This window comes from Syngnathoides biaculeatus, chromosome 21 (assembly GCF_019802595.1).
Source record: "Syngnathoides biaculeatus isolate LvHL_M chromosome 21, ASM1980259v1, whole genome shotgun sequence".
Taxonomy (NCBI): domain Eukaryota; kingdom Metazoa; phylum Chordata; class Actinopteri; order Syngnathiformes; family Syngnathidae; genus Syngnathoides; species Syngnathoides biaculeatus.
Window position 1 is genome coordinate 4,780,326 of NC_084660.1, and position 8,683 is coordinate 4,789,008.

An 8,683-nucleotide genomic window follows, 5' to 3' on the forward strand; every position below is an offset into this window, starting at 1 on the left:
GCCAATCATACTCCTCCTTTCAGCGGCTCTGTTGGCTCTGCAGTGCTCCCCCGAGTTCAAGAAGAAATCGGTGTGGACCAGAGCGTATGGCTGGTAGTCTCTGGTCAGCATTTATTTCACATCCTTGATATTCAATTTAAAGTCCCATCAACTCGGATTCTCTTTGTCCTCACTATTAAGGCAATTCAGCCCACTCTCGTTAAATCATTTGTAAAAATATTAGTAAACTATTTTGTTAAAAAAAAAAATCAGAACCCAGAACCTTTTTTTTTTTTAAATTATTGTTATTCTTCGGTTATTTCCTCTTCATCTTCTTGGCCCACCTCTCCAGCTGATGTCGTCTCTCCTTCAGTGACAGCCACACTGTGAGCGACGCTCCTGAGAAAACAAAAAAGTATTTTGTTTCTCCCCCCCCCTCACCCAACTTTCACGGCGACTAAAGCTCCACTTACCTGAAGCAAGGAGAGACAGCGAGACCGCGAGAATGATCGGGCGGCGAATGGGCGCAGAGGCTGTGGTATTCCCCAAGCTAGACGCTTCTTGCTCTATGAAATGCGCAGCATGGCATATAGTGAACCCTGAAACAAATGTCATTGTACCTCTTTGAGATTGTACCCGTTTATGAGCGATTATGACAGAACTCCAGAATTGCAATAAAAGCGAGCATCATGGCAGTTAGTATGTGTGTATTCCTGTTCCACGATCCTTTGTCGAATGCCCGAGTTGTTCTTCTTTTCCTTTCGGCTTGTCCCGTTAGGGGTCGCCACAGCGTGTCATCTTTTTCCCATCTAAGCCTATCGCGTGCATCTTCCTCTCTAACACCCACAGTCCTCATGTCCTCCATCACAACATCCATCAACCTTTTCTTTGGTCTACCTCTGGCTCTTTTGCCTGGCAGCTCCATCCTCAGACTCTCTCGCCTGTGGACATGTCCAAACCATCGAAGTCTGCTCTCTCTAACCCTGTGTCCAAAACATCCAACTTTGGCTGTCCCTCTAATGAGCTCATTTCTAATCCTATCCAACCTGCTCACTCCGACTGAGAACCTCTCAGAACCTCAACATCTAGACTCTAGAATCATCTAAACTTTGCCCTTCATCCTCGCGGAGACTCTTCTGTCACGTAGAACACCAGACACCTTCCGCCAAATGTGCCACCCCCGCTTGGACCCGTTTCTTCACTTCCTTACCACACTACTCTCTCCATTGCTCTGTATTGTTGACCCCAAGTATTTGAAGTCGTCCACCCTCGCCATCTCTTCTCCCTGGAGCTTCGCTCTTCCCCCGCCGCCCCTCTCATCCATGCACATATATTCGGTTTTACTTTGGCTAATCTTCATTCCTCTCGTTTCCAGTGCGTGCCTCCATCTTTCTAATTGGTCCTCCACCTGCTCCCTGCTTTAACTGCAGACCACAATATCATCTGCGAACATCACGGTCCAAGGGGAATCCAGTCTAACCTCGTCTGTCAGCCTATCCATTACTACCGCAAACAGGAAGGGGCTCAGGGTGGATCCCTGATGCAGTCCCACCTCCGCCTTAAATTCTTCTGACACACCAGACTTGCTCATGCAGTACCAGAGTTCCTCTCTTGCTCTCCCAGTCTTGGGCTTTCTCTTTGTCAAATCCCCGGGTTGTCCAAAAGAAATTAAAGCTGTAATTGCGAAGGACGGTCTCTTGATTACGCTTTTTCAGAGTGAGTTGTGAGGTCACCTTCTGTGAGGACAGACAGGGCGTAAATGGGGATCCACAGAGTGTAACGGGCCCAGACCATGGGTGCGGAGAGGGCGTCCATCACGCGCATCACTTCATAGGGGTACCTGGAGTCAAAACCAGATGACTACGTTCATCTTTTCAAATGATCATTTTTTGAGATGTTTGACACCGGATGTTTTCGTAGCGCGCCAGCGTGCACCTCAGCAAGTCCAGCATGTTCCAGAAGAAGAGCTGCACGCACACTACCGGTTTGCTCTGAACCTTGTCCACCAGGATGAGCATGAGCAAGAGGAGGTTTTTCTCTAAAACCTGCACATTAAATGATGACTTTCAGGTCTTGTCAAAACACGTATGGATGACTGAGCTGATTTCTTGTACTTGGATGAGGCGTGGAAGCAGTCTGGCCTTCTCAATCCCGTCGGCGATGTGGAAAAGCTCCAAGACGGAAAGCAGCTGGCAGAGACTCATGACAAAAGCGACTGAGTGAAACGTGTCTGCTAGAGCATCTGTACGAACAAAAAAATGATTGATTATCGTGCTTCCATATTTTAACACAGGCATCATAATCAACAGGAATTGGTGTGGCATTTTCCTAAACAGAAGAAAGTATTGATCCAAGTTTGCCACTCAGTGCAACCTTAACGTCTTTGGCCTGACCTTGCCCGAAGGTGAGAAACCTGACGACCGTGTTGGTCAGTAACCACGTGTGTCCGCAGAACTGGAACAGGTTATAACAGAAAATGTAGGCCAGCCTGACACTGAACCTGCATGTAACAAATAAAAATGACAGAGGCAGCAAAATGCACTCGCTTTCAAGACATATTTTTTGTCAATAACTCAACAGTCTGAACTGGAGGCCAAAAAAAAACCTCATCAAATGTCGTTCACTTACATTCTCTCTTCAAAGTCTTCCTCTTGTTTGCAAACAGAGGGGAAGTTGGTCTTCTGTACGACGCTCCCTCCTCACCGTTTTTTTGTTTTGTTTTTGTTTTTTTCAGTCGCCTCAACAGCGGAAGCAGGAAAAACGTTTGCTCAGCTGCACTTCCTCAGGCTGGTTCGTGCTCTTTGAGCATTTGACTTGCAATCAACCACTGGAAATCCTCAGGGGGACAAATTGAGGTAGACAGTATTTCTAATTATGGGCCAGTGTTATTAAGATTAAAATTATTATTATTATTTTTACTTTTAAATCTTTTGGCAAATTAATATGTCACCATTAAGCTATGAAGCGCAAATGAAGTCAATACTTTAATTTTGTTTTCATTTGTCCAGTATCTTCCTTAAATTAAATGAAGTGCAAATAAGCATTCACATTTTTTTTTAAATAAAAAAATTCACATTACATTATACTAAAAAGTTCTCTTAAACTAATGCTGTCATTTTGTTTTCATTAAAAAAAATACATTTTTCATTTCAAATAATTTGTTTGTCATTTAAATATTTTTAAGACACTTTCAAAATGTTTCTAAAATTAAACCAAACACCCGAGTGAAAATGAAATGTTTTTTTGATTTTGTTTCCATTTTTTATTTAAATAAAAATGAAGACACAGTATATAGGCAACCAAATAGTCAACTCAACACCAGCAAATCTCATCCATGTGACTTTATTGTTACTCAAACAACAATCCTTTTGTCCACAAAATAAAATGACCACTGAGCACACACAAAGTAAATATATAAATACATTTATAGATATTGCACTCTCGTGAGGAATGAGGAAATGATCATTTTTCTTTCAGAAAATAACAGAAAAAGGAGACCAAAAAAAAAAATTTACTTTTCCAAAAGCTCTACATTATAAAGTGCATGCATGTATGTCTATTTTCTCGTTTGATATGCAGAAAAGGGATACAGTGTAGAATGCAGCGATCAGACATTTGTCAGCACGATTGTGGCTTGCGTAACTTTCGTGTGCTCAGGGGTCTACAGACTGAGAAAGACCTGATTATGCGCTCACTTATTTGACAAAGTCCAACTGCAGGGCCTTCAGGTGCCATAAATATTGTGTATTATTTTTTCAAGTGCATACCAACTTATGGGGACCGAGACGCTTATAAAACAAAACATAATCAACCAATTATTCCTCTCTACACAATGTCATGAAATGAATAAATTACGAGTTTCTGAGAACAAAAATGTGTGTATTTTGCAGAATCCCAAAGTTCCAACAAGATTCAAATTTATTTTAAAAAGAATTACCGGACAAAATTCAATTTTGTCTGACTTTTTATCCAAACAAAATTTGACTTTGATTATTATTTTTTTTTTTTAATCTCAACAAAATATCTTTGCTCCTGTAAAGTTTAAGACTTTAGCTATTTTTTTCCCACAAAAAATACGTCGTTGGTCTCGTCAAGGTTTTGATCTGATGATGACTTTATTCATAAAATATTGTAGATTTTTTTTTTTTTTTTTTTGTGTATTCTAAAATGTGAATTTGTTATTGTAACATAACGTTTTCCCTCAAAAATAGCCAACTTTTCCTATTCCTGATGTGTTGTTGGTGTTTGGATTAAAATCCCTGGGACCAAAAACCGGAGAACCCCCGGTTCAGGTGGTATGCGGTGGAATGACGGTCATGAGCGTGCGACCGTCTAGCGGTGCAAAGACCGGGTACACCTTCACCTTGAAGTTCCCTGTAAAGGTGTAGATGTGAGTCTTGCTTTCAGCATTGTAGAAGGACACCTGACCCTCGTCGTAGTCTAAGTAGATCCCCACCCGCCGCGGCACCAGGCTGGCAGGCAGCGGCGTCTCGGGCTTGGTGCAGGCGTAGAACTGGTGCGTGCCGCGCCACAGGCACCAGAAGCCCGTCTTGGGGGTCATGGGGAAGCGGCCATGGCGGTTGGAGTTGACCGCAGCGAGGCCCACGCGCCAGTAGCCGCTGTTGGCTATGTCCACCTCCCAGTAGTGGCGGCCTTGGCTGTAGCCCTCCCAGGCCAGCACGCAGGGCCAGCTATCGAAGCGCTGTGAGTTGTACGGAAGATCAGCCTCTGACAGGCCCTCCTGGACCTGACGCTTGTCGTTGGACAGGTTCAGCCACGGGTGGTTGGTATTTGGGTCCAGAGTCACGTCAGCTGTTATGGAGGGCAAACCCTTGGTCAAGCCGCATATATGCAGTACCGTACATACGATAATCAGGCCGAGATATCGTGTGTTGTGTGCGTTCTTGGTTACATCGAACGCACCATCACGGGGGGTACAGACGTGCCGATATTTTGACCTGGATTCCCAATTCAGCAACTTATGGATATCTTCAACAGAGTATCCTGAGGGATTATCTTGTTGTCCGGGGTGTGTTAAGAGTAATTTCTCCCCGCATCACCCTCCCTAATCTGCTTGTAAATGGTTAGAAAATCGGGCAGTAGAGACAATTTTCCCCAACTTCTGATCAACATCACCAAAGTCCCAATTAACGGTTGTCTCGGAAGAATATTTGGAGTGATAACCCTGTGCTGTGGGGTGTGTTCAGAGTGAAACCTTGGCGTACACCACAATCTCGAGCATTTCTTGCCCAAACATATGGGAACGTATCCAAAATGGGGTCTGATGCAAAATATCGGCACGTGTGTACCCTTCTTTTGTCGAGTGCGAGCGCGCAAGTACGTATGTGTTGTCCTCACCTTCTGCACTGCGGATCCAATTCCAAACTGCAAGCAGACACATCACACACAAATTTACGTGAGTCCAAATTCCCGAATTATAAATTAATCAGGCCACCCTGTGTCTGTGTGTGTGTCAAATAAAATTCTACCTGAGTTGGGGATGTATTTTGAAGTCCCCGCTTTCCAGGTGCGTTGCTTAATCGGTAGCCACAACTGTGGGATCGTCCCCTAAAAAATGAATACGAGTATGTCAGTCGTCCTACTTCACAACAAAACCATAAATCTTTGACCAACGCCAACTTAAAACAAAACAACTTAATGAGACCCATAATGGCAAAGTTCAAAGTACCCGTGTCGACATTAAATGTTTGCCCGAAATGAAATAAGGAAATCAAATTGAGTTGCCTTTGACATTGTTTTAGTGCAGGCTATCCAACACCAAACAGTGTCAAGATTTCTGGAATAACTGTTGCATTATTGTCGTCATTTTTTTCCCCCAAAATTTGACGTTTAAAATTGACTCATTTCAGCAATTGCTTCATGATGAATAATGAAATCAAAAAGAGTTTTATTTATTACTGTGACATTTCTTCAATTGATTTAAACAAACACTAAATTATTTTGGAAAAAAAATGAACTTTTACTGACACATTCTACCATTTTTTTTTTCTTCATCTACTAATGACCCGGTCCATCTATTCATTTTAAAAATCACCCATCTTATAATTGTGACACCAATTGATTTTTTTTGAATTACTTAATTTACTTTTTGTGGCTGTATTATTAGTTTCAAACGTCTCATTGCAGTACGTTCAAATAAAAAAAGAATTATTATTTTTTTTTTAAACCTCATCTAGTAACGTCCTGGTCCATGTATATGTTTTGAAAGTCAACACAAACGTTTTCCCCCTCTCGCTTTAACGGGAATTTCCAAGTGCAACATTTTTCATGCGCGTAATGAGTTATCCCCAATAATAGACGACGTGTCGTAGTTTATCAGCAGAACTGCGCTTATATAAACGAAGTGACCTGAGTCATTTATCGCGCTCTCGCACGCACTTGCAGCTTGGCATTATATAAGTCGCGTCTTATCGGCTCGCTTTATGACTCTGAACCCAATACCGCCGTTTCTCGCGTTGTCATCTTATTGCTTGTTAAGATGACCTCCCTTTTACCGACTCACCATGCTGTCCTCCTTGAGGAGCGACCAGGTGATAAACTCGAGCAAAGGCAGCAGGCTGACCAGCCGCTTCTTCTTTAGGCCCAGCAGACGCAGGGCTTTGCCCAGCTCGTCGCTCTGCACGCCGCAGCTCTGGGGGGGAAAAAACCCCACCAGAATGTTCAATCAAAACGTATGTCATCTCACGAAAGTATGCTAGCTTAATGCTAACATATAATGCCAAACGGCATAGATGGGCTAAATGAAATTAGCGTAGCTGTCACGGTAATTCAGAAGCCAGATGTGTTGTGTTTCTGGGGGAGCAGTTCCTCACCTCAGAGACATTCTGTACTTCCTTGGCCCACTCCATGACCCTCAGTTGTGCATCCTCATTGGAGTCTAAGTCTTTCTTGTGTTCTTGACTGTCCGGGGACCATGGGTTCCCCTCCAGAACCTGAGGACGGGCGAGCCAGGGTGTGAGACTTGTTTTTTTTTTTTTTTTTTTTTTCCCCGAGACGTCGGCCGTCAGGTTGACACGAGGACCGACCTTGTCCACGTGGCGGAGTTCATTGGCCCACTCCAAGATGAGTTTCCGGCTCTCCTCCAGACTGCGCTCAGCGCGTGAGTCGGACTTCTCGGGCTTGCAGTCGGCTGCCTCTGGATTGGCTCCGGGGTGCTGGAAAACCACAAAAATCACACAAAAACAGCTAAATCCACTTCGCTACAGTATATTAGGATCTACAACTCGGGTTCTTAAAACTTTTCAGGTCTTTTACATATTCCAAGAATAAAGTCAAGTTTTCGTTGACAATGTTAATCTTGACAAGCGTGAAAACGTTTGCATAAAAAGTTGTACTTTTGTTGTATGATGTTTTTTCAAGAAGGAAAAATGCTGCAGGTTTATGATTTTTACTTCAATCGTCACTCGCATACTCCCAGACGTTGATCGGCAGTACCTTGCAAACGTGGTCCACTTGCTCTTTCCAGTGTTGGATGAACTGCACGCACTCTTGCAGGCTGCGCAGATCCTTCAGGCTGTTCTGGCGAGGCTGCTGCTGGTGCTGGAAAACATATCAATTTTTTCCCCTTAATGTATATATAAAATACTAGCCGTGATGTACTATCTGTGAGGGGAGGGATGTGATGTCAAAAAGTCTGCGTGTGAGTGTCCCGGTGTGAGCTGTGGCCAACAGCAGGTGCACATGTCTAAATTGGGACTTCTAAAACTCATTTTTCCAAAAAAATTGAAAAAAAAACCGATTGCTCACCTGCGAGTGTCCGGTGAGTTTCCCGCTGGTGATGGGCCTGCTCGGGGCCGAGTTGTGGACCTGGATGTCCTCCTCGGGCAGGTTCCAGCGCAGAGCCCCGATGGAGCTGCTCTGGGTGGTGCTGTAATCCTGCGCCTTGAGGAGCAAGCTGTTCTCTGAAAAGAAGCGGCCGCAACTGGGTCAGCAGCACATCCATCTCGCCAAGGGCGCCATCCAAACTTACTTCTGTCCGATTTCAAAATGCTCTTCATCTCCATGAACGTCTCCTCGCTCCTGCAAAAAAAAAAAAAAAATTCTGGTTGATTTCATCAAACCAAAGTGTCCGTTTTACTTTTTACCTTCTCATTTTAATACACGCAAAACATTTTGTCAATGTGAGTTGGCTCGTCTCGCCTCAGTTAATTAGTTAAAATAACTAGCGAATTTCCTAGCTAGCTAATTTAATATTCAGCTAGATTGACGACATCTGGGTTTGGCTGGCAGTCTACCAGAGGCCATAGAAATATGTTTAAAAACCTGAAATTAACGGTGAAAAAAAAACTGAAAATGAATGGAAATGCTATACCCGTGACAACTGATGTTTGTCTAGAAGAAGAAAAAATATGAAAATTAGCTTTACGTCTGACAAAAGAAAAATGGGGAAAAGCCCACAGGTCAATAAAATGTGACTCAATTGTTCAATTTGAGGCGTACCTGAAGTCGGAGGGAGTGGATCGAGGTGCAGCTCGGCAGGCGGAGAGGAGGACTGCTGGAGCGCCGCCTCCCGTCCACTCGTTTTGACGTCTCTGCCCTCTGACCTTTGGACCGGCCCGTCACGTTTGCGTGCCCGCACGCACACTGCCGACTTTTTTTCCCATGTATTTATTATTTTTTTTACTGTGGCGATCGATGATAAAAGCTTTGCCTATCCCCGAGTGTGACGCACAACGAGAGTTTA

The 8,683-nt window shown here is 43.7% G+C and overlaps 3 protein-coding genes across 14 annotated transcripts in view; 1 reads left to right on the forward strand and 2 right to left on the reverse strand.

The window, feature by feature from the left end:
• The window catches only part of focad (focadhesin), a 369,017-nt gene extending 360,450 nt beyond the window's left edge, over positions 1–8,567 (forward strand). For 8 of the 11 annotated variants that reach the window (XM_061808831.1, XM_061808830.1, XM_061808832.1 and 5 more), the window contains 2 exons: positions 24–103; positions 332–674. In XM_061808831.1, the coding sequence (XP_061664815.1) occupies positions 24–97 (74 nt within the window). In that variant the 3' untranslated portion in view covers positions 98–103; positions 332–674. Of the gene's footprint in view, positions 1–23; positions 104–331; positions 675–2,049; positions 2,190–2,713; positions 2,835–8,433 lie in introns of those variants that run through there. The other 3 variants (XR_009793386.1, XM_061808827.1, XM_061808826.1) reach the window with 3 other exon arrangements.
• On the reverse strand, positions 97–2,698 carry hacd4 (3-hydroxyacyl-CoA dehydratase 4). Of its 2 annotated transcripts, XM_061808855.1 has the most exons (7): positions 2,608–2,698; positions 2,373–2,479; positions 2,094–2,221; positions 1,915–2,024; positions 1,713–1,819; positions 453–578; positions 97–378 (listed from the first exon to the last, which is right to left on the reverse strand). In XM_061808855.1, coding segments are annotated over exons 1-7 (663 nt in total). In that variant the 5' UTR covers positions 2,610–2,698; the 3' UTR covers positions 97–295. The 2 variants fall into 2 exon arrangements, with proteins under 2 accessions (XP_061664839.1, XP_061664838.1); XM_061808854.1 differs by having other exon boundaries at positions 349–578.
• On the reverse strand, positions 3,306–8,481 carry si:dkey-219e21.2 (E3 ubiquitin-protein ligase TRIM39). Its single transcript, XM_061808849.1, has 10 exons — positions 8,440–8,481; positions 7,970–8,019; positions 7,747–7,901; positions 7,435–7,539; positions 7,026–7,154; positions 6,813–6,932; positions 6,503–6,631; positions 5,469–5,547; positions 5,338–5,364; positions 3,306–4,791 (listed from the first exon to the last, which is right to left on the reverse strand). The coding sequence occupies exons 2-10, from the start codon at positions 8,001–8,003 to the stop codon at positions 4,268–4,270; spliced, it is 1,302 nt and encodes a 433-aa protein (XP_061664833.1). The 5' UTR covers positions 8,004–8,019; positions 8,440–8,481; the 3' UTR covers positions 3,306–4,267.
• Positions 8,568–8,683: the final 116 nt, after the last annotated feature.

Coding starts and splice junctions, on each gene's coding strand:
- si:dkey-219e21.2 (XM_061808849.1), bottom strand. CDS start 8,003: ATGGAGATGAAGAGCATTTTGAAATCGGACAGAA. Junction 7,540..7,746: donor AACTCACCGGACACTCGCAG/GTGAGCAATCGG, acceptor TATGTTTTCCAG/CACCAGCAGCAGCCTCGCCA. Junction 5,365..5,468: donor AAAATACATCCCCAACTCAG/GTAGAATTTTAT, acceptor GTCTGCTTGCAG/TTTGGAATTGGATCCGCAGT.
- hacd4 (XM_061808854.1), bottom strand. Junction 2,025..2,093: donor TGCTTCCACGCCTCATCCAA/GTACAAGAAATC, acceptor TTTAATGTGCAG/GTTTTAGAGAAAAACCTCCT. Junction 1,820..1,914: donor AACATGCTGGACTTGCTGAG/GTGCACGCTGGC, acceptor TTTTGACTCCAG/GTACCCCTATGAAGTGATGC.